Below are 25,517 nucleotides of genomic sequence, written 5' to 3' on the forward strand. Positions count from 1 at the left end.
AGAGGAGTGTGTATAATTATGTTCTATGGTTGACTAATTTGATTATCTAATGCACATTGGTGCTTGCATTTTTTATCCTTTTTTGGACAAAACATTTAGCACTCTGTGTACCCGTATGTGGGTTTAATCACAGGCCAACAAAAAACAACTTTTTTTATGTTTCTTTGATGAAAATAGGCAAATATTACTAATTTTGGGTCGAGAAACTCAAATATACCCACAGAATTGTTTAATTAGCTCTCGTTTTTTAGATACACGCCATGGAAGTATGTGCTGTAGGTAGCGAGAAGAATTCATTACAAGAGTATAAATTGCACAGTACAGTACACATATTTAGTATCGCCGCGTCCGTAACGACCCAACCTATAAAACTGTCCCACTAGTTAACCCCTTCAGTAAACACCGTAAGAAAAAAAAAAAAAAAACGAGGCAAAAAACAACGCTTTATTACCATACCGCCGAACAAAAAGTGGAATAACACGCGATCAAAAAGATGGATATAAATAACCATGGTACCGCTGAAAACGTCATCTTGTCCCGCAAAAAACAAGCCACCATACAGCATCATCAGCAAAAAAATAAAAAAGTTATAGTCCTCAGAATAAAGCGATGCCAAAATAATTATTTTTTCTATAAAATAGTTTTTATCGTATAAAAGCGCCAAAACATTAAAAAATGATATAAATGAGGTATCGCTGTAATCGTACTGACCCGACGAATAAAACTGCTTTATCAATTTTACCAAACGCAGAACGGTATAAAGAAATTCATGAATAGCTGGTTTTTGGTTATTCTGCCTCACAAAAAACGGAATAAAAAGTGATAAAAAATGGTCACGTGTCCGAAAATGTTACCAATAAAAACGTCAACTCGTCCCGCAAAAAACAAGACCTCACATGACTCTGTGGACCAAAATGTGGAAAAATTATAGGTCTCAAAATGCCACGTATATAAGTGCCACGTATTTAAGTGCCACGTATAAGTGCCACGTATTTAAGTGCCACGTATAAGCAAAGTAATGATGGTAAGCAGTCTTCACAAGTGGAGTAATTGGTCTTCTTTGGTTGGCAAATGTCACATAACCACACACGTAACAAAAATTGTTAACAATATTTGCACATTTACGAGGCATTTTCAAAGTGTAAATTCTCTCCACAAAATTACTGCAACAAGAGAAAGAGACTTCAATTAGTACAAACTATGCAGACACAATTTATAAAATGGCTGACATTGGTTCAACAGGTCTGTAATCAGGTTTACCAATACACATTTGTTGAAAATTCAAAATTTCCCTATTTTCCTGCATAATAATCTTAAATGACCTGTATCTCAGCAACAAGAGCTAATAATGATTTTTAAGTAACATATTCGTTTTTAGGATGCTAAAATTATTACAAACCAGCTATTTTCATTTCAGAAACATTTTCACTGTTGGCCAGTGAATTATCTGACCCTACCTTATCTTCAGAGGGGCATTGTTCTCCGGACATTGTGCTTAGTATTTGCCCCCTTTGGCATTTTGAATAAGTACATTTGTGATTATTCATTTTTTGTTTTTTATAATAATTTTTTTGGGTTGATTTTTGCATTTTGTTCATTTTCTTTTCTCTTTCACGGGTATCGGAGGTGTGTGTGGGACAATATCTTTTGTCTTTCTCCTATTATAGGGAATAGGAGGGACCCTAGGGTTAGCCGTCGCTGAGTGGGGGCACCTACCGCAGTAAATTAGGGTGTCTACCTCCACTGTCAGGCAGTTGGCATTATAGTAATTTGTATTAGGGCTCACCAGTTATTTTCCTGATTGTAGGCACCTTTTAGGGTACTGTAGGGTGAGCCATCGAGGAGTGGGGGCGCCAACCGTGTTACAGTAGGGTGCCTACCTCCACTGCCAGGCAGGACTCATTATAGGTTGATGTAGGGTCTCATTAGGTACATTTAATACTTTTTTATCTATTTTGAATCAATATAGTCTTTTTAACCGTCATTAATAAAGGTTATATTTTAGGGATCTTTGTTTTTTCTTTTGGTTTATACTCTTTTCTGGGATCCCGAGTTATAGTAGTTTGGTTTTTCACATCAAATCCATACATGGCCTTGAATATATGTGAGGCATTAATATAGTAACATAGCTAGCAATTCCGAAAAAAGACATTTGTCCATCCAGTTCAGCCTATATACCATCAGAATAAATCCCCAGATCTACGTCCTTCTAAATAACCTAATAACTAACTGTAAGATACAATATTGTTACGCTCCAGGAAGACATCACCACCTCCTCAGGCAAGGAATTCCAGATTCTCACTGCCCTAACAGTAAAGAATCCTCTTCTATGTTGCTGGAAAAACCTTCTCTCCTCCTGACGCAGAGAATGCCCCCTTGTAACCGTCACCTTCCTTGGTATAAACAGATCCTCTGAGAGATATTTGTATTGTCCCCTTATTAACTTCCAACAAGCCTACAGCCTGCAGCGATCCTCAATCTACAGTACTGAACCTCCGCACGACCAGCTCTACCCTCTCATAGTGTCTCCACGCCCATCTCCTGTAGACTGTGAGCCCTCGCGGGCAGGGTCCTCTCTCCTTCTGTATCTGTTAGTGCTTTGTTTTTGCTCATTTACTCATGTTTATTGTACTTGTCTATATTAGCCCCTTTTCACATGTAAAGCACCATGGAATAAGGCTAGTTTCACATTTGCGGTTGAGTCCGCAGTGTATCGTCCGCAAACGCATGCAAAAAGACATTATAATGTAGCGTTTTTTATCCGCATCAGCTTACGCATGACGGCAAAAAAAGCTTGTGCATGTGTTTATACGCCTTTTTTGTCTGTGTTTTTTATGCGCATGCATTCGATATTTCCAGGAGGGCGTGTCTCAATGGGTATGTCTCAATCAGTTCCTGGACATGTGCAGTCCGAAGTATGCAAGCGCATCGAACGCATGCCTTGGCAAGGACATGCGTACGCATGTGTTCCCATAGAGAGTAATGCGTTTTTGTTACGCACTCATCCGCATGCTCATGACTGCGCATATTTGATGGAAATTTGTCACCTCAAAAATTGCAACATGGTGCGTTAGATGCATGCATAAGCAAATGCAGGCAAAAGCATGCAAACGCATGTACCTGCGTACACCATGTTAAAGATAGGGACGCCTGACACATGCGTATGTATGTGTCAGAAACGCTGCGGACACAACCGCAAATGTGAAACCAGCCTAATAATAATAATAACCAAAATTGGATCTTCTTAAAGGGGTTGTCTCTTGTCATTCCTCATGTTTGCTGACAAAAGGATAAAACTAAACTTTATTAACGCCAAGTGTAAATCTCTACCCATAATTCACCCCCTGAAGGTTAGTCAGAAAGTGACTAATAGGAAAAACATATACCCCACGTTTCAGTATATAGGGTGAGGTGATGTATACATACTCACTCTCCAAGCCTCTCATTTCTGCGAGTTTTGTCCTCAACAAAGTCAACTCATCAGAAGACTTTATTTAATATTGACCTATATTCAAGCCAGACTAGATAAAAAAACCTAAAATGCTGTATCATGTCCGAAACAGTCAGAAAACTAGCCATATATAGGCAGACCCGAGACTTCAAATATACTTTGTAAGTTTATAAGCCACTCCAGTGGCAGTCAGTCAGGAATAATTATTGTGTTTTTCCTCCTGTAGGGATTGCCCTAGTTTGGTATTGTAACAGCAGTCAATTAGTAGTGCAGACAAATTGGCCTAGACTAAACTCAGTTTTCAGACGACCCAATATGCACCACTCAGGGAAAACTTACCTGCTCCAACGATGATTTGCAGCTTCTAACTAATGGCCATGCTACAGTCAGTCATAACAAAAAAACTGGTTTGGTACCATGAAAGCCAGTAGAAAAAAAGATACAGAGTGCTCTCAATAGGAGAAACAAAATGGGAATCTTGTGAGTGTGACACCTTGTAATGGCTAACAAAATGCACTATATTAAAAGATTCCGATTTTGTTTCTCCCACTGAGAGCACTCTATATCTTTTTTACAGTTAGTCATGGAATGAGTGCAATATCATTATAAAGACTAGGGATATGTGCAATCATAATGTCTGGGAGATCTGTGCTATTTAGTATGAATATGGAACCTATCTCTGGAAGTTAAGTGTTCCCTGAGCGGTATATACTGTATTTTCACATACGATCTATTCCTGACACTTAAGTGGCTTATAAACTGCCGAAGTACAGTATATAATAACCCTAAGTCTGGGATATGCCTATATATGTTTAGTTTTCTGACTGTTTCGGATAACATGATACATGGTTTTAGTGTTTTCTTTGTCTAGTCTCACTTGAATATAGGTCAATATTAAATAGTCTCTTGATGAGTCGCCTTTAGTGAGGACGATGAAACTCATAGAAATAGAGGCTTGGAGAGTGTGCATACGTCACCTCACCCTATATACTGAGATGTGGGATATATGTTTTTTCTATTAGTCACCTTCTGACTAACCTTCAGGGGTTAAAGACTGGTGAGACCCACCGAACCATGCTTCTTCCTGTGGTGTCCCTTGAAAACGATAATATACATATTTAAACCAGCAATATACTTTTAGTGGGTGAAGGTCGGTCATAGCGATAGGGGCGTGCACTGCACGTGAATATTAAAGATCACCGATAGAGCACCATTGGCCATAAGAACTGGTACGAATCGATATGCCAGCCGGACTTCCGGCTCAAGTCTGACTTTGTATACATCAAAACTCTTATAAAATAACAACTTGACCGCCGCTGTGACTTAAACACCAACAACATGTCAATGAAAATACTGTAAAATAAAATAAGTGCGGGAAGGTGGGACAACACAGCCTCCGGGTCCCACAGTTGTGAGGAGAGAGACAGGAAGAGAGACAACATTTATAAATGGGGGTAAAGGGAGGAGAATACAGAGGAAGTTGGCCCTAATGACCAACAGGAAGGGGGGGGATATGAATAATGCAAGAATATTGGGACACAAAACATTAACCCATTGTGAACGGGGCGTACTAGTCAGAGTGCATCAAATAAATGATTGAAGTGCCCTTCAGACTGGTGAGAGCCACCAAACCATGCTTCTTCCCGTGGTGTACTATGAAAAACGACAATACACATATTTAAACCACCAATTTACTTTTAATGGGTGAAGGTCAGTCACATCGATAGGGACGTGCACAGTACGTGAATATCAAAGATCACGATAAGGCACCATTTGCCACAAGAACTGGTAGTATCGATATGCCAGCCGGACTTCCGGCACAAGTCCGACTTCGTACACATCAAAACTGTTATAAAATAACAACTTGACCACCAAGGAGGAGCAAAGTAATTTATACTGCGCCTCCGACCCCCACCCATTTGGTACAAGGCCTGCTCTATAGTGTCCTGAAGCCAGAGAGAAAAATGTCCAAATCAATTTCCTTGAGATGAACACCATCAGGCAACATCAAATCGGAATTGTCTTCTTCCAACTGATGATGCCTGATAACCACTCTGGCTTTAAAACGTATAAAGCCAGACATGCGCGCATTTAGCGTGCACCTAGAACACTCCACAGCCATCGCATCCCTCGCACCTTGCCATGCAACGTGGGAAATTACCTCAGACCAGAGTTAGCTCCGGGAAATTTATCAATGTCCAAACGCGTCATGGTGAGTAGCTCGGCTAGATGAAAAGAGCAAAAATCATTTCCCCCCGCATGGACAACCAAAATCACGGGAGAGGAAGTTGCCTGAGCAGTAGCATAGCTACTGGGGGGGCAGAGGAGGTGGAGCGGCCCCCAGACGCAGAACAGCGGGTTACTCGGATCCGGGTCTCACGGTTCTGAGGATGTCACGGTGGCCTGACCCGGTCCGTGGTCCTGCTAAGGGGCGCCCAATAAAAGGTGTAGGTGGTGGTGTGGGTCGCAGTAAATAACGAGGACACAGGGTTGCAGTCTCTTTACCTCTTTACTGAAGGCTTCGGCATCCACAATCCAGAGCACTGCTAACAGGGCTGGCTGAGACCGGCCGGTCCGAAGGCACATCCAGAGTTCCCTTTGCAGGTGGAAATCAGTGCCTACCTACTAGCGCCTGGGTGTTGTAGTACTTCCCTGCTGAGCACCACGGGATAGTCCTCACAACTGTCGTGTATGTTTCTGTTCTTTCTCTCCGTCCCCCAGATGATATGGATAGGATGCACTCGTATGACGGGGTAGGCCTGGAGTTATTTTATAGGGACCCTAGAGACGCCCCTCTCCCACAATTGCCTCCGTTGTCTTCATTAGGTGATTAAGGTGAGGCAGCCAACCTAAAATTAACTGCCCTGCCGTTGGTTTGAAGTAATGCGTAGAGCCCAATACTTCCTCGGCGTTCCGGCCACCGGCTAAGTGCCTCAGTAGGATGTTGCTGATCTCGGGGCACGATTCCTACTGGTTCTATCGCCTTTGTGCTGTGATCTCGTTTCTCACTTCTCCACAATATACTTTGCTTCGTGTCCTTTCTTAAGATGCCGCCGCAATGAAGTGCAGGCACGGCTCTGTAACGATCTGTCCTTTCGCTAGGCCTCTGTCAGGATCCCACCCTTGACAGGAACCCCCCTGAATCTTCCCAAGCAACGCTCTTCTCTCACTAGATGTTACCTGGGCAAAACCCAGTCAGCTTCTCCCTAACTTCCTATCCAACCCCCAGTTTTACCAGAGTGTGAGGAGTGGCCTAATACATAGAACCCTTTGCTCCCCCTGGTGGCCGGAGTGTGAAGTGTAATGTGTGACTGTGATACCTGGTCAGGTGAACTCCTTTAGTGCCATCAGACGTACCATCACTCCCCTTAGTGGCGGAGCGACAGTACTGCAACGACCAGGACTCTGGGGCGCTGCAGAGGCTGCAGCCCGGGCCCCGTCACATGAAGGGGCCCACCAGGTGCCATTGCCACTGCTGTGATGAGGCAGAACACAGCACAGGTGGAGAACAGCAAAATGCCTGCTCCAGTCTGACAAACTGCAAGCTGGTTAGCACAGTGGCAGTTTGCTTCACTCTGCAAGCATGGATTGGCTCAGGACAGGCATGCTGGGTCCTAGTGCCCACCTTGGATTTCTCTCAGACATGTCCTGGTCCTGCCTCACTGCCTGCAAACCTCATCAGTAAGTGGGAATAGAATTTATTAGATTGAATAAATGTAGGTATGTCATGGTCACTGTGGGATGAATGTTATGGGATGGGGGTAATGTGGGGGAGGGGGCACAGTGCACTGGGTGAATGTGAGAATGGGAGTATTGTGATGGAGGGAGGACAGGGCACTGGGGAGTGAATGTGAGAGGATGGGGGTATTTTGTGTTGACTGAAGTGGAGGTGGGAGCTAGGGCACAGGGGGTGAATGTGAGACAATGGGGGTACTGTGTGGGCTGAGGTGGGAGATCGGGTACAGGGCACTGTTGGATGAATGTGAGAGGTTGGGAGTATTGTGGGGTCTGAAGTGGATATAGGGGATATGGTACAGGGCACTGGGGGCTGAATGTGAGAGGATGGGAGTATTGTGAGGGTTGCAGTGGAGGTGAGGGATCGAGTACAAGGCACTGGGAGATGAATGTGAGAGGATGGGGGTATTGTGAGGGATGAGGTGGAGGAGGGGCGACAGAGCACTGTGGAGCTGATTATTATACTGTTTTGTTATGATATTAAATGCACTCCATTGCATGTAATAATGCTGTCTGGGGGGCTGATGATGGGGAGGTCAGGGGCTTTTTATACTTACCAGCTGGGTCTTTTACAAGTATTAGTATAAAAAGCCCCCATATAGTAAACATGAGTGGCATCACATTTATAGCACCACTCCAGCACTTTTTTTTATTTCACCACTGTAGTGATCCTTAAAATCCAAGACCTCTACCAACTGTCTGATACCTTACAGCATTTTCATCTGTTTTCACTGCTACTCTGGTCTGTGTCCTGCAGTTTGTGACCTGTCCGCTGCTCCAGTGTTTCATGGAGTGGCGTGGAGATCACTAATGTAAGTCTATGGGAACCTTGTTCTGGCCTTATTCTCGCTTTCATAGATTTACATTGAGCTCTTGTGACTTAGCTTTTACCTTCTGGCTAGTCAGAAGAAGCTGCGCTCTGAAGATGAAGCTACAGCAGTGGAGCTGTGCCAAAAAATGGTGAATACGCCGGAGGATGAGTATATGATCGGGGCAGGGGACTTGCACTTAAAGCACCACTCCTGCAGTGGAAAAAAAAAACACTGCTGGAGTGGTGCTTTAATAATTTAATAAGAAGCAATTTATTATTATAAAGTTTAAAAAAAAGTTTGGATTAAATGTCTGCAGTCACTTTATGTGACTGCAGACTGCCAAACCATGGCAGGCAGCGCCTGCTGTCATGAGACTTTAATATCACTGGTGTTATCAGGTGGGCATGCGACCACGTTTGCTATGTGCATATGTGGTCTAGAAAGTTTGGCTTCTCTCAATAGAAGAGAATTGAGAGAAGCCTAAAGAGTCGTCATATGATCTGCTGCTGACTAGACATGAGAGAATATGTTCGGCTCCCTCCCTATTCGGCAAGCTATAGCACTTACCGAAGAAGCTGTATTGGGAACCTGGATACCTGGAGCGCTCTGATAATCAGGGATCTGGTGCCGCAGCTGCATGTCTCGCGCCTATGTGACAGTCACAACACACAGGCTCTTCATGCATGTGTTGTGACCATGGCTGCCACTAGGAATTTCGGGGCCCCATGCTGGCAAACTTTTCGGGGCCCCTTGAGACTCCACCCAGGCTCCACCCCAGCCCCGCGTCTACCCCTCGAACTGTCCACTGTCAAAAGATTTTTTAAGCCGCTACTCTACTCTAACCTATTAACCCCTTCACCCCCAAGGGTGGTTTGCACGTTAATGACCAGGCCAATTTTTACAATTCTGACCACTGTCCCTTTATGAGGTTATAACTATGGAACGCTTCAATGGATCTTGGCGATTCTGACATTGTTTTCTCGTGACATATTGTATTTCATGATATTGGTAAAATTTCTTCGATATAACTTGCGTTTATTTGTGAAAAAAATGGATATTTGGCGAAAATTTTGAAAATTTCACAATTTTCCAACTTTGAATTTTTATGCCCTTAAATCACAGACATATGTCACGCAAAATACTTAATAAGTAACATTTCCCACATGTCTACTTTACATCAGCACAATTTTGGAACCAAATTTTTTTTTGTTAGGGAGTTATAAGGGTTAAAAGTTTACAAGAAATTTCTCATTTTTACAGCACCATTTTTTTTAGGGACCACATCTCATTTGAAGTCATTGTGAGGGGTCTATATGACAGAAAATACCCAAGTGTGACACCATTCTAAAAACTGCACCCCTCAAGGTGCTCAAAACCACATTCAATAAATTTATTAACCCTTCAGGTGTTTCACAGGAATTTTTGGAATGTTTAAATAAAAATGAACCTTTAACTTTTTTTCACACAAAATTTATTTCAGCTCCAATTTGTTTTATTTTACCAAGGGTAACAGGAGAAAATGGACCCCAAAAGTTGTTGTACAATTTGTCCTGAGTACGACGATACCCCATATGTGGGGGTAAACCACTGTTTGGGCACATGGCAGAGCTCGGAAGGAAAGGAGCGCCATTTGACTTTTCAATGCAAAATTGACTGGAATTGACATGGGACACCATGTTGCATTTGGAGAGCCCCTGATGTGCCTAAACATTGAAATCCCCCACAAGTGACACCATTTTGGAAAGTAGACCCCCTAAGGAACTTATCTAGATGTGTTTTGAGAGCTTTGAACCCCCAAGTGTTTCACTACAGTTTATAACGCAGAGCCGTGAAAATAAAAATTATTTTTTTTTTCACAAAAATGATATTTTAGCCCCCAGTTTTGTATTTTCACAAGGGTAACAGGATAAATTGGACCCCAAAAGTTGTTGTCCAATTTGTCCTGTGTACGCTGATACCCCATATGTGGGGGTAAACCACTGTTTGGGCTCATGGCAGAGCTCAGAAGGGAAGGAGTGCCGTTTGGAATGCAGACTTAGATGGATTGGTCTGCAGGCGTCACGTTGCATTTGCAGAGCCCCTGATGTACCTAAACAGTAGAAACCCCCCACAAGTGACCCCATATTGGAAATGAGACCCCCAAGGAACTTATCTAGGTGTGTTGTGAAAACTTTGAACCCCTAAGTGTTTCACTACAGTTTACAACGCAGAGCCGTGAAAATAAAAAATCCTTTTTTTCCCCACAAAACTTATTTTTTAGCCCCCAGTTTTGTATTTTCCCAAGGGTAACAGGAGAAATTGGACCCCAAAAGATGTTGTCCAATTTGTCCTGAGTACGCCGACACCCCATATGTTGGGGTAAACCCCTGTTTGGGCACACGGGAGAGCTCTGAAGGGAAGGAGCACTGTTTTACTTTTTCAACGCAGAATTGTCTGGAATTGAGATCGGATGCCATGTCCCGTTTGGAGAGCCCCTGATGTGCCTAAACAGTGGAAACCCCCCAATTATAACTGAAACCCTAATCCAAACACACCCCTTACCGTAATCCCAACGGTAACTCTAACCACACCCCTAACCCTGACACACCCCTAACCCTAATCCCAACCCTATTCCCAACTGTAAATGTAATCCAAACCCTAACCCTAACTTTAGCCCCAATCCTAACTGTAGCCTTAACCCTAGCCCTAGCCCTAACCCTAGCAATAACCCTAGCCCTAACCCTAGCAATAACCCTAGCCCTAACCCTAGCCCTAACCCTAGCCCTAACCCTAGCAATAACCCTAGCCCTAACCCTAGCCCTAACCCTAACCCTAGCCCTAACCCTAATGAGAAAATGGAAATAAATACATTTTTATTTTTTTTTATTTTTCCCTAACTAAGGGGGTGATGAAGGGGGGTTTGATTTACTTTTATAGCGGGTCATTTAGCGGATTTTTATGATTGGCAGCCATCACACACTGAAAGACGACTTTTATTGCAAAAAATATTTTTTGCGTTACCACATTTTGAGAGCTATAATTTTTCCATATTTGAGTCCACAGAGTCATGTGAGGACTTTTTTTTTGCGGGACGAGTTGACGTTTTTATTGGTAACATTTTCGGGCACATGACATTTTTTGATCACTTTTTATTCCGATTTTTGTGAGGCAGAATGATCAAAAACCAGCTATTCATGAATTTCTTTTGGGGGAGGCGTTTATACCATTCCGCGTTTGGTAAAATTGATAAAGCAGTTTTATTCTTCGGGTCAGTACGATTACAGCGATATCTCATTTATATCATTTTTTTATGTTTTGGCGCTTTTATACGATAAAAGCTATTTTATAGAAAAAATAATTATTTTGGTATCGCTTTATTCTCAGGACTATAACTTTTTTATTTTTTGCTGATGATGCTGTATGGTGGCTCGTTTTTTGCGGGACAAGATGACGTTTTCAGCGGTACCATGGTTATTTATATCTGTCTTTTTGATCGCGTGTTATTCCACTTTTTGTTCGGCGGTATGGTAATAAAGCGTTGTTTTTTGCCTCATTTTTTTTTTTTTCTTACGGTGTTTACTGAAGGGGTTAACTAGTGGGGCAGTTTTATAGGTTGGGTCGTTACGGACGCGGCGATACTAAATATGTGTACTTTTATTGTTTTGTTTTTTTTATTTAGATAAAGAAATGTATTTATGGGAATAATATATATATATTTTTTTCTTTATTTAGGAATTTATTTTTTTACACATGTGAAAAAAATTTTTTTTTACTTTTTTACTTTGTCCCGGGGGTGACATTACAGATCGTTGATCTGACAGTGTGCACAACACTCTGTCAGATCACCGATCTCACTTAGAGTGCAGCAGGCTTACCAGCGCCTGCTCTGAGCAGGCACTCGGTAAGCCACCTCCCTCCCTGCAGGACCCGGATGCCGCGGCCATCTTGGATCCGGAACCTGTGGCGAGGAGGGAGGTAGGAGACCCTCGGAGCAGCGCGATCACATCGCGTTGCTGCGGGGGTCTCAGGGAAGCCCGCAGGGAGCCCCCTCCCTGCGCGATGCTTCCCTATACCGCCGGTACACCGCGATCATGTTTGATCGCGGTGTGCCGGGGGTTAATGTGCCGGGGGCGGTCCGTGACCGCTCCCGGCACATAGTGCCGGATGTCAGCTGCGATAGGTAGCTGACACCCGGCCGCGATCGGCCGCGCTCCCCCCGTGAGCATGGCCGATCGCGTATGACGTACTATCCCGTCGGTGGTCATACGGGCCCACCCCACCTCGACGGGATAGTACGTCAGATGTCAGAAAGGGGTTAAACATTTGTTCAAATATCCAATACTATTTAGGTATATTTAAATTTATTTTTCAATTTTTAAAATGACCAATAATACCACATACAGGGGACAAATACCACCGCACCATGACCAGACCACATATTACCACCACAGTGACCGAATAATACCACATACAATGAACAAATACCTCCACACCATGTCCAGACTACATATTACCATAACATAGCGACCAAATAATAGCACATACAAGGAACAAATACCACCATACCATGTCCAGACCACATATTATCACCATATGATGACCAATAATACCACATACAAGGAACAAATACCACCGCAACATGACCAGACACCATATTACCACCACATAGTGACCAAATATCACATACAAGGAACAAATACCACCACACCATGTCCAGACTACATATTATCACCACATAGCGACCAAATAATAGCACATACAAGGAACAAATACTGCCACACCATGGTCGGGTAACATATTACCATCACATAGTAACTGAATACTACAATACTGATCAGTAATTTAAAAAAACCCACAATACTAATCACCATAAGTGCCATTATTCACAGGAGATCTGTCTGTACTTAGTATGCAGTGTCTGTGTACAGGTAATACAGTGATCACCGGTGACATTATACACAGGAGCTCTGTATATTGTGTATAAAGGTAATACAGTAATCACTGGTGACATTGTACACAGGACCTCTGTATATAGTGTATAGCATCAGTGTACAGGTAACACACTGACTCACCAGTGACATCTCTAGGTGAAGTCCTTCATCTTTGCTTTTAATCTTCATCCAGCACAAACCGCCATCACTTCACCTAGCCAGGGCTCATCTCTGCAGGAAATAAGTTATCTAGAGCTCCGCTTGCAGAACACATTACTTTTTTTTACCAAAATTCTAAACTACAACAGATGAAGAAAAAAAACGACAGTGTTGCTCTGCACAGTAACAGGACCGCCCCCCCCCATTTAAAACAGTATCCTCAAAAAATAAAATAAATACATCATGATTCACTGCAATAATAATATCCCTCAATTAGCCCTTATGGTAATAATATCCCCCATCCTGGCCCCCGTGTGTCTCATTCCTGGCTCCAGCCATATGTTCTATCCTGCCCCCATGTGATGTCCCATCCTGCCCCATATGATCTCCCCATCCTGCTCCATCTGTCCCATGATCCTGCCCCATCTGTCCCATTATTCTGCCACATCTGTCCCATGATCCTGCCCCATATGATCTCCCCATCTGTCCCATGATCTTGCCCCATCTCTCCCATTATTCTGCCACATCTGTCCCATGATCCTGCCCCATCTGTCCCATGATTCTGCCCCATCTGTCCCATGATTCTGCCCCACCTGTCCCATGATCCTGCCCCATCTGTCCCTTGATCCTGCCCCATCTGTCTCCATTGTATCCATCCTACCCCATGATCCTACACCATGTCTCCATCCTGCCCCATGATCCTGCCCCATCTGTCTCCATCCTGCCCCATATTCCTGCCCCATCTGTCTCCAGCCTGCACCATGTCTCCATCCTGCCCCCTGTCTCCAATCCTGCACCATGTCTACATCCTGCCCCCTGTCTCCAATCCTGCCCCTGTATCTCCATTCTGCCCCGTGTCTCCATTCTGCCCCCATGTCTCCATTCTGCACCGTGTCTCTATTCTGCCACATGTGTCCATTCTTCCCCTCGTGTCTAGAATCCTGCCCCCGTGTCTCCATTCTGCCCCATGTCTCCATTCTGCCTCCTGTCTCCATTCTTCCCCTCGTGTCTCCAATCCTGTCCCGTGTCTCCATTCTGCCCCATCTCCAATCCTGTCCCGTGTCTCCATTCTGCCCCGTCTCCATTCTTCCCCTCGTGTCTCCATTCTTCCCCTCGTGTCTCCATTCTGCCCCCCTGTCTCCAGTCTGCCCCCGTGTCTTCATTCTGCCACCTGTCTCCAGTCTGCCCCGTGTCTCCATTCTGCCAACTGTCTCGATTCTTCCCCTTGTGTCTCCAATCCTGCCCCTTTTCCCCATTCTACCTCCCATTCTGCCCCGTCTCCATTCTGCCCTGTCTCCATTCTGCCCCCCTGTCTCCATTCTGCCCCGTCTCCATTCTGCCCCCGTCTCCAGTCTGCCCCCGTGTCTTCATTCTGCCACCTGTCTCCATTCTTCCCTCGTGTCTCCAATCCTGCCCCGTGTCTCCATTCTGCCCCATGTCCCCACTCTACCTGTCTCCATTCTGCCCATGTCTCCATTTTGCCCCCTGTCTCCATTCTTGCCCCCTGTGTCTCCATTCTTGCCCCCCGTTTCTCCATTCTTCCCCCTGTGTCTCCATTCTTCCCCCATGTCTCCATTCTGCTCCGTGTCTCCTTTCTGCCCCCTGTCTCCATTCTGCCTTCATGTCTCCATTCTGCCCCCTGTCTCTATTCTGCCCCGTGTCTCCATTCTGCCCCCTGTATCTAGTCTGCCTCGTGTCTCCATTCTGCCCCCATGTCTCCAATTCTGCCCGTGTCTCCATTCTGCCCTTATGTCTCCATTCTTCCCCTCTGTCTCCATTCTTCCCCTCGTGTCTCAAATCCTGCCCCCGTGTCTCCATTCTGCCCCGTCTCCATTCTTCCCCGTCTCCATTCTGCCCCCTGTGTCCCATGCGTCTCCATCCTGCCGGTGAAACATTGCGGCTTGCCGCTTTCAATAAAGATCATGTTAAAAAAACAAAAAACCCACCTTTCTTCTTACCTGGCCGTGCTCCTGCGGCGGAGATCCCTCCCGGCGTTTCAGCGTTCATTAGTCGGCGAATGACAATAACGTCATACGCCGGCGATGCACGCTGACATCAGCTGCCAGCTTCTGATTGGCTGGCGGCTTTAACCATTGCCGTGCGGGCTCGCAAGGCAATAGAGTAACTGAACCTGCATCTCGGACGCAGGTTCAGTTACTGTACCGACAGAAGCCTGCCCCTGGGGCCCGATGAGCAGAAGAGATGGGGCCCGTTGTGGGCCACTTCTGCCCACAGGGCCCCATATGCCAGTCAGGTCAGTAATGCCCTGATGGCGGCCCTGGTTGTGACTATCACACAGCCGCGACACATGCAGCTGTGGCACCGGACACCTGATTATCGGAGCGCTCCAGGCATCCAGGTTCCCACTGCAGCTTTTTCAGTAAGCGCTATAGCCTGCCAAATAGGGAGGGAGCCGGACATATTCGCTCATGTCTACTGCTGACATCAGTGATGCTGGGGCAATTGTTACTGTACATGGGGGGACTCGAGACATTAATAAATGTTAAGTGGGCACTTAAGAAGTATTATTGTTTATAGGTGCACCAGTAGCATAGCTACCAGGTGGTAGAGGGTGCTGAGGTGGCTGTCAGTCAGGATCGGGGGTGCAGTTACAGCTGCTGCTCTTTATACACAGAGCCGTAGCTGAATAGCTGAAATCATGTTGGTGCTGCTGTAAGGAGGTTGCTTTCCCTGCTCCTTGCCTGGAACCACATAGTCAGACAGCTGGGTTGTTGGGGGGAAGACGTTCTGCCCTGGACAGAGGGGACCAGGGGACTGCTGGGAAGAGAGAGGGGAGTGGTCAGAAAAGAGCAGAGAGAAGGCAGCGCGCCAAAGAGAGGGCAGGCTGCAGCGCCGTGCTCCCCTAAAAGTAGTGCTCCCCGTGAGGGCACTGAGGCTGAGATACCCACCAGAGTGAAGGCTGGATGCGGGGGTGTAGATTTGGAAGCCTCCTGAATCAGAGACAGTGACTGTGCAGCCCTGATGACCGCAGTGACAAGCAAAGATCCCTGAGTGTGATAAGTGACTGCCCAGTGTGTGTGTGACAGCATTATTACAGAAAGACTGTCAGCCTGGTACACAGAGGCTCCTGCAGCAGCGACGGAGGCTGTGCTATTTCCTGGTTCCAGTTTCACTTTGAGAAGAACAGGCTGCAGAGGCTTAACCACGGACTTTCCAGGAGACACAGAAGAGACTTCAGGATCTCAAGCCCTGCTGGTGACTGTATCCACATTGGGAAATAAGGACCCTCCAGTCAGGACCTCCCTGGACTGATAAGTTACCAGAACACTCGTTAACCCTTTTGATTCCGCTTAATTGTTTACGGTTTACTGTTTGACTCCATTAACCCCCCTGTTTACTCCCTGCGAGGAGAATTTTACCCCTGTTAATAAATCCCCTTCAACAGTTGGTCTGTCTGTTCCGTGGTGACATACGCAACCCTGCACTCTATTACACTTGGCGTAGTCGGCAGGATGTCACACGGTAGCGCGGAAGGGGCAGACCAAGCAGTTGATGGAGGTCCCAGGTCTAGCATCTCCCTGGGAGCCATGTTAGCTAACCTGCCAAGATTTTCAGGGAGTAATGTCATGTTGTGGGGTTGGACGGAGCGCATCCGAGGGATGATGCGGATGCATCCTATGACACCGGCTCTGCAGGCGGAAATAGCTGTGATGGCCCTAGAGGGGGATGCACGGGACTCTGTTATGCTCAGACCCCCTCAGGCGAGAGATACCCTGGACAAAGTATTACGTATACTTGAGGAGACGCATGGGGACCCCACTGACGTAGGGGAGCTGCGCATGCGACTGTTCCGCCGGGTACAAAGAGAGGGGGAGACCGTGACGCAATATATGAACGCACTGCAGGAGATTCATACTGCCATTATACGGAAGGACGGCGTAGGTGTGGGGTCAGTTGACGTTGTGCTGCGAGACCAACTGGTGACAGGCTTGCGAGATGTGTTGATGAAACAGGCCCTGCGAGAGCGCATGCGCGTAAAGCTAGATATGACTTTCTCTGAGGTCGGGAGTGAGGCACGCACGCGCGAGCAAGAGCAAGGGGTGGTAGGGCCAGTGGCAAAGGTATGGAGCAGGGAGGTAACAGCCCCTCAATGGGTAGAAGACTTGAAGAAGGAGGTTAAGCGAGTCCGTGAGGAGGTGGCTGAATATAAGAAGATCTCTGCTGCAGAGTACGGCCCTCCGGTGCGAGAAAGAGAGACCGCCCCCCAAAGTGAGACTAGTGCCGCTCGGCAAAGAAGACTGCCTAGATGCTACAACTGCAGAGCACCCAGTCACAATGAAGAGGAGGCGATGTGGACCCGAGATTCCCAGCTGAAGATAAGAAGAATCTGGGAGGAGATTGAGAGTCTGGGGAAAGCCCTTACTGCCGTTTTGGGGACCAGCGGCATACCCCGAGGCAACGTGTGGAAGCCACCAGAAAGAGATAGAGGAGAGGTGAGCAGCATGAAGAAGGCTTCGGTGGTGGCCCCAGAGTGTAACTCCATATGCTGGGGTGAAGAGCAGCCGCAGATGAGAGATGTCCCCCGCCGAGGTCGACGATCCAGACTGAAGCGCCCTCCAGACCGTCGCAGACGTGAGTGCTGGTCGTGCAGAAAGGTGGGACACATGTCCAGAAATTGCCCTACCCGAGAAGAGCGGTGGCAGAGATCCGCTCACCCCTCTGAGGGTCCTGCTAACTGGAGGGAACGTTGCCCCTGGAGGGAATGGTACGGCAGAAAGAGAAGAGTTCCGCCTAGGACAAGACAGTATCACAATGTCGTTATAATAGATGAATGTGGATAAAATCTGCGCTGCTGTGACAAATAATGAATCCAGATATAGTTGTAAGGTGTTCAGGTGGTTTATTCAACGCGTTTCGAAGCTCATGGCTTCTTCTTCAGGAAGTTTCCACACAAATCTTCGTGTGGAAACTTCCTGAAGAAGAAGCCATGAGCTTCGAAACGCGTTGAATAAACCACCTGAACACCTTACAACTATATCTGGATTCATTATTTGTCACAGCAGCGCAGATTTTATCCACATTCATCTATTATAACGTCTCTAAGAGGTCGCAGCGCCGACCTGTGGATCTGCAGCAGCTGACAAATTACACGCCTTTACTTTGCACCATCAGGTGAGCAGTTCTCTCATAATTCTTTAAGAGCAGTCCTGAGGATAAGACCCTATATGCGCTTTTTTGTCTCCTATTCTTCTATACTAGTATCACAATGTCGGAAGCCAAGGAGAGGTGGAGAAGGTGTCAAGCATCTCTGGTGAAATGACTGCGCTGTCCCAATGCGTAAAGGCGAACCTGGTGGATCTACAGCCTGGGTCTGAAGGTTTTGTTGGTGAGACTCAGTCCGGAGGAGAGAAAGTGCCAAGTGTTCCTGCGACACTCGTTTTCAAGGTCCGAGCCAATGAGAAGGAGAAACCACTGATGTCATCCCCTGAGGTGAAGAATGTGCTGGCTGTCAGCTCACCAGTTCCTGATCGGACAGGGGAAATGGAACAGCTGTGCGAGACAGGGCGTGTGGTTGAGAAGCCCTGGGAAGTGATGTCCGCAGAGCCCGGCGCAGGTGACAAAGAGTCCGGCCTGCATGGTCTTAATTCATCTGACTCAAGCTTCGACGAGAATGCTCCTGTCAAAGAGAGGGAGAGCTATGGAGAAGAATTACCTGTACTAAGCCCCCAGACTGAGGAACCCGAGCAAGAAGCCCCTACGCAAACACCTGTTACCGGCAAGGCTAAGAAGAAGAAGAAAAAGAAGAAGAGGACAGCAGTTGTTGATGAAGCAGAGAAAGTATATCTCAACCTGACTGATGAACAGCTCCTAAACCATTTAGTTTGGGAGTATGTGCAAGAAGAAAGACAGAAGGAGATGCAAGGATTGCCAGTATCTGACTCAACTCAGAAGAACTAAGAGAAGCACGAAGAGACCTCGCCCGTGGAATGGCGAGCTTTAAGAGAGGGGGAATGTAAGGAGGTTGCTTTCCCTGCTCCTTGCCTGGAACCACATAGTCAGACAGCTGGGTTGTTGGGGGGAAGACGTTCTGCCCTGGACAGAGGGGACCAGGGGACTGCTGGGAAGAGAGAGGGGACAGAAAAGAGCGGGAGAGCAGAGAGAAGGCAGCGCGCCAAAGAGAGGGCAGGCTGCAGCGCCGTGCTCCCCTAAAAGTAGTGCTCCCCGTGAGGGCACTGAGGCTGAGATACCCACCAGCGTGAAGGCTGGATGCGGGGGTGTAGATTTGGAAGCCTCCTGAATCAGATACAGTGACTGTGCAGTAGGGTGACCACAAAAAAATCGATGTTGGAATTTTGTCCGTCTGGACCCCACAAAACAATTCCCCTTTCCGGATATTGAGATAGCCAAAATTTGAGCTCGATCAAACGACGTTAACCCGTGCCGCTCGTCGCTCAAAGTTTGAAAAAATCCGAATTTTTGCCCAAAAAGCTGACATATGAAGCCATAACTCCAGAATGGTAAATAATAAAAACACGCTTAATATCTCAAAAGAAAGCTAATGTTGTTCTTCAAAATTTATATTTTATACATAATTGTTATTTTAAGTCAAACTGAGTTAAAACATCTTTTAGCCCCAAGAACGTGACCTGGTACCACTAGGAGCATACTTCGTATATTTTGTTATTAAGTGATACTTTTTTTTTTTTTTTGGTATATTTTTGAGTTTAAAGTAGAATCATAATAAAAAAACAAGTAATACTGATAAGTCTAATGACTTTTTTTTTTTTAAATATAAAAATGAGGTATTTAATACATACAAAACAGACACAGAAAAGATACAGACGTAGTACCTACATGAGTTGATAATTTTACATAGTTATCTAATCTAATCTGACTGCGCTCCTCATAAAAACAAGCACATGCTGCTTAAAATTTTCCAAGTGTGTGTTATTGTTTTTATAGCTATTATAGTATTATTTTAAAAGATATTTGAAAATATTTTATTGAAATTTAAGTTAATATATTTTTTTTCGTTTTTCTAGTTAACTGTTATTTACCTATTGGACTCTGAAATGGCATTCACATCAGGTGTACAAAGCCGGAACAAGGATAAATTATTTCTTGTGGGCTATCCCATTCACCAGATCACCGGTTGTAAACTACCCTCAAATCGTCAAGTCTTATGTGCTTTATTTTATAATTTACGTACTGTGAAATTGACTTTAAGAGAATCAGCAAAACTGACCATACAAGAAGTGTTCATTTTTTGGTGGAAAGCTCGAATCCCGACTAAACATGAGCAAGATGCAATTACTAAGCTGGAAAAAGTTCACGCCGCGTGGAGAAGTCTTCAAAAAGACCGGAAGAAAACATCGGAAACGGCCAAGAACAAATTTAAACAGTTTGTTGAAAGGTTGGATGATCTCTTTGATATTGCTCAACAAGATGCCTTGGCTCTGTTGAAATCGGAAGAAGATAAGGCGTTTCTCGTGAAACAGAGGCAGAAGGGCCGCCCAGGTTCCATGGCTGGAGTGGACATCAAGTTGTGTCAAGCTGAAGAAATCAAGGCGCAAAAGGAACTTGCAAAAATGAACCGACAAATCCAAGAAGAAACTTTTGATATTGGTGAGTTTATTTTATTATTATTATTCTAAAAAGTAGATAAACAAATAAGTAAATAGTTTCAATATAATTGAAAGAAAATTGTACATGAAAGCATCATTTGGCATCTTTATGATTGAGTTTATATTCTTAAAATAATACCTATTGATAATTAGAAGAAGGTAATTTAGTACCTATGTATTATTACTATTCTGCTAAAACGACAAGTTTTTATAGTCTTTTTTTTCTCTTTCTTTTGTTACTTCTTAGAGACGGATGATGAAGACAAGCTCGAAGAAGGAAAAGAAGAAGAAGATACTGAAGAGGACAACATCTACCAAGCACTTGAGAGCTTGGAGGAAATGGACAACATCCCTGAAGAAGCTGCAGAAGATCCAGGACCATCTGAGAGCAAGAGGATGAAACTTTCATTTGCAAGGGGCGTTAAAGAGATTTTAAACATGAAATTATCCATTGTGTTAGATCGATGTAAGTTATCCGACAGAAATGCCACGAGAATTTTAATAGCTACTCTAGAAGCACTAAACCTTGACCCTCTTGAGTACAAAGTCTCGAAAACTTTATTACATTCTAGAAGGCAAACGTTCAGAGAACAATATACTAAAAACATGTTAGATAAAGTAAACATTCCTGAAAAAGAGCCCGTGGTTGTCCATTGGGACTGTAAACTTTTACCGGGTGTTTTAAAAAATGAGCAATGTGAGCGAATAGCTATTGCTATTTCATATGGCGAAAAGGAACAGCTGCTGGGAGTTCCTGTAACAGCAAGCAGCTCTGGAGAGGAGCAAGCCGTAGCCGTATATGAATGCCTACAGGAATGGGGTCTTCCCAACACCGTCAAGGCGATGTGCTTCGACACTGCAGCATCGAACACGGGAATGTTAGGAAGAGAATTGCTACACCTAGCTTGCCGTCACCATATCTTGGAAATTGTGTTAAGAGGCGTATTCGACACAAAAATGGGATCAACCACTGGACCTCATGCAGACATTTTCAAAAGATTCCTCACTGCGTGGCCCAAGATAGACAAAGGAAAATACGACACAGGTATCAGTGACAAGCTAATACAAAAGCAGCTAACTACAGAAGTAATTGCAAATGTTACTGCTGAATTCGAGACCAAATTAACTGAGAGCCACCCCAGAGATGACTACAAGGAGCTGTTGCAGTTGGTTCTCGTATTTGTTGGATCACTAGACGGCAATGTTGTGGGTTTTAGAACTCCAGGAGCCATTCATCACGCTAGGTAATGGCAAAGGCTATTTACTGCTTAAAAATGTTCATTTTTCGTCGTCAATTTAAGATGTCTAAAGAAGAAGAAAGTTCTGTGCGTGCCATTTCTGTTTTCCTAGTTAAAATTTATTGTAAAGCTTGGTTCAATGCTCCAAAAGCTCATCTTGCGCCAAAGCAAGATTTAGGTATTTTGCATAGTCTGTTAGACTATAAAGAATGTGACAACGACATTGCAGAAATAGCCCTGACCAAATTTTCGAACCATTTGTGGTATTTGAATGCAGAGTTGGTGGGATTATCGTTTTTTGATCCCAACATTACAGACGATGAAAAGTTGTTAATGGCTAATAAATTGCTCAGTAGCACAGATGAACCATCAGAGCACGCTAGGGTTGTAAATCCAAACGTTAAGAAAGAAAAAGTAAAAGAGGTCGTTGATGGAGGATTGTTAAATTTACTTACCAAAGAAACATTTACATTCTTTGACCGATTTAATATAAAAACGGATTTCCTAAGACAAAATCCAAACACCTGGCTTCAAAATAATGACTTCCAAGAAGGATTGAAAATTGTCAAAACATTAAAAGTAGTTAATGATATGGCTGAGCGTGGTGTTAAATTAATAACCGACTTTAACGACCTTCTGACAAAAAATGAAGAACAAAAGCAATATGTCCTGCAAGTTGTAAGCAAATGCCGAGCATTATATTCTGACGTTTCAAAAACTACTTTAACAAAACCTCTAGAATAGATTATAATATATAATAATAATTTTTATTTATATAGCGCCAACATATTCCGCAGCGCTTTACAACTTATAGAGGGGACTTGTACAGACAATAGACATTACAGCATAACAGAAATCACAGTTCAAAATAGATACCAGGAGGAATGAGGGCCCTGCTCGCAAGCTTACAAACTATGAGGAAAAGGGGAGACACGAGAGGAGGATGGTAACAATTGCTTTAGTTATTTGGACCAGCCATAGTGTAAGGCTCGGGTGTTCATGTAAAGCTGCATGAACCAGTTAACTGCCTAAGTATGTAGCAGTACAGACACAGAATGCTATTAACTGCATAAAGTGTATGAGAACACGATGCAAGGAACCTGATTATGTGTTGTTTTTTTTTGTTTGTTTGTTTTGTTTTTTTTTTCTATTTTTTAATAGGCCACACAGGGATAGTTAGGTTAATGCGTTGAGACGGTAGGCCAGTCTGAACAAATGCGTTTTTAGGGCACGCTTAAAACTGTGGGGATTGGGGATTAATCGTATTAACCTAGGTAGTGCATTCCAAAGAATCGGCGCAGCACGTGTAAAGTCTTGGAGACGGGAGTGGGAGGTTCTGATTATTGAGGATGCTAACCTGAGGTCATTAGCGGAGCGGAGGGCACGGGTAGGGTGGTAGACTGAGACCAGAGAGGAGATGTAGGGTGGTGCTGAGCCATGGAGTGCTTTGTGGATGAGGGTAGTAGTTTTATACTGGATTCTGGAGTGGATGGGTAGCCAGTGTAATGACTGGCACAAGGTAGAGGCATCGGTGTAACGGTTGGTGAGGAATATGATCCTGGCAGCAGCATTCAGGACAGATTGGAGCGGGGAGAGTTTGGTAAGATTAGATAACTATGTAAAATTATCAACTCATGTAGGTACTACGTCTGTATCTTTTCTGTCTGTTTTGTATGTATTAAATACCTCATTTTTATATTTTAAAATAAAAAAAGTCATTAGACTTATCAGTATTACTTGTTTTTTTATTACCGTATATACTCGAGTATAAGCCGACCCGAGTATAAGCCGACCCCCCTAATTTTGCCACAAAAAACTGGGAAAACTTATTGACTCGAGTATAAGCCTAGGGTGGAAAATGCAGCAGGTACCGGTGAATTTCAAAATTAGAAATAGATACTCCATACCATTCATTATGGCCCCATAGATGCTCCACATAAAGCTGTGCCATATATAATGCTCTGCACCGTTGCCCCATAGCTGTGCCATATATATAATGCTCTTCACCGTTGCCCCATAGCTGTGCCATATATATAATGCTCTGCACCGTTGCCCCATAGCTGTGCCATATATATAATGCTCTGCACCGTTGCCCCATAGCTGTGCCATATAGTGCTCTGCACCGTTGCCCCATAGCTGTGCCATATAGTGCTCTGCACCGTTGCCCCATAGCTGTGCCATATAGTGCTCTGCACCGTTGCCCCATAGCTGTGCCATATAGTGCTCTGCACCGTTGCCCCATAGCTGTGCCATATAGTGCTCTGCACTGTTGCCCCATAGCTCTGCCATATAGTGCTCTGCACCGTTGCCCCATAGCTGTGCCATATAGTGCTCTGCACCGTTGCCCCATAGCTGTGCCATATAGTGCTCTGCACCGTTGCCCCATAGCTGTGCCATATAGTGCTCTGCACCGTTGCCCCATAGCTGTGCCATATAGTGCTCTGCACCGTTGCCCCATAGCTCTGCCATATAGTGCTCTGCACCGTTGCCCCATAGCTGTGCCATATAGTGCTCTGCACCGTTGCCCCATAGCTGTGCCATATAGTGCTCTGCACCGTTGCCCCATAGCTGTGCCATATAGTGCTCTGCACCGTTGCCCCATAGCTGTGCCATATAGTGCTCTGCACCGTTGCCCCATAGCTCTGCCATATAGTGCTCTGCACCGTTGCCCCATAGCTCTGCCATATAGTGCTCTGCACCGTTGCCCCATAGCTCTGCCATATAGTGCTCTGCACCGTTGCCCCATAGCTCTGCCATATAGTGCTCTGCACCGTTGCCCCATAGCTCTGCCATATAGTGCTCTGCACCGTTGCCCCATAGCTCTGCCATATAGTGCTCTGCACCGTTGCCCCATAGCTCTGCCATATAGTGCTCTGCACCGTTGCCCCATAGCTCTGCCATATAGTGCTCTGCACCGTTGCCCCATAGCTGTGCCATATAGTGCTCTGCACCGTTGCCCCATAGCTGTGCCATATAGTGCTCTGCACCGTTGCCCCATAGCTGTGCCATATAGTGCTCTGCACCGTTGCCCCATAGCTGTGCCATATAGTGCTCTGCACCGTTGCCCCATAGCTGTGCCATATAGTGCTCTGCACCGTTGCCCCATAGCTGTGCCATATAGTGCTCTGCACCGTTGCCCCATAGCTGTGCCATATAGTGCTCTGCACCGTTGCCCCATAGCTGTGCCATATAGTACTCTGCACCGTTGCCCCATAGCTGTGCCATATAGTGCTCTGCACCGTTGCCCCATAGCTGTGCCATATAGTGCTCTGCACCGTTGCCCCATAGCTGTGCCATATAGTGCTCTGCACCGTTGCCTCATAGCTGTGCCATATAGTGCTCTGCACCGTTGCCCCATAGCTCTGCCATATAGTGCTCTGCACCGTTGCCCCATAGCTGTGCCATATAGTGCTCTGCCCCATTGCCCCATAGCTGTGCCATATAGTGCTCTGCACCGTTGCCTCATAGCTGTGCCATATAGTGCTCTGCACCGTTGCCCCATAGCTGTGCCATATAGTGCTCTGCACCGTTGCCCCATAGCTGTGCCATATAGTGCTCTGCACCGTTGCCCCATAGCTGTGCCATATAGTGCTCTGCACCGTTGCCCCATAGCTGTGCCATATAGT

General features: G+C 45.2%; 1 protein-coding gene across 1 annotated transcript; it reads left to right on the forward strand.

Annotated features, from left to right (window-relative positions):
- Positions 1–19,314: 19,314 nt before the first annotated feature.
- On the forward strand, positions 19,315–22,281 carry LOC143766386 (uncharacterized). The gene is made up of 2 exons (XM_077254036.1): positions 19,315–20,654; positions 20,901–22,281. Exons 1-2 carry the CDS (start codon positions 20,102–20,104, stop codon positions 21,899–21,901), a joined length of 1,554 nt encoding a protein of 517 aa, XP_077110151.1. The 5' UTR covers positions 19,315–20,101; the 3' UTR covers positions 21,902–22,281.
- The last annotated feature ends 3,236 nt before the right edge of the window (positions 22,282–25,517 follow it).

The sequence above is a fragment of the Ranitomeya variabilis genome, chromosome 4, assembly GCF_051348905.1.
Source record: "Ranitomeya variabilis isolate aRanVar5 chromosome 4, aRanVar5.hap1, whole genome shotgun sequence".
NCBI classification, from domain to species: Eukaryota; Metazoa; Chordata; class Amphibia; order Anura; family Dendrobatidae; genus Ranitomeya; species Ranitomeya variabilis.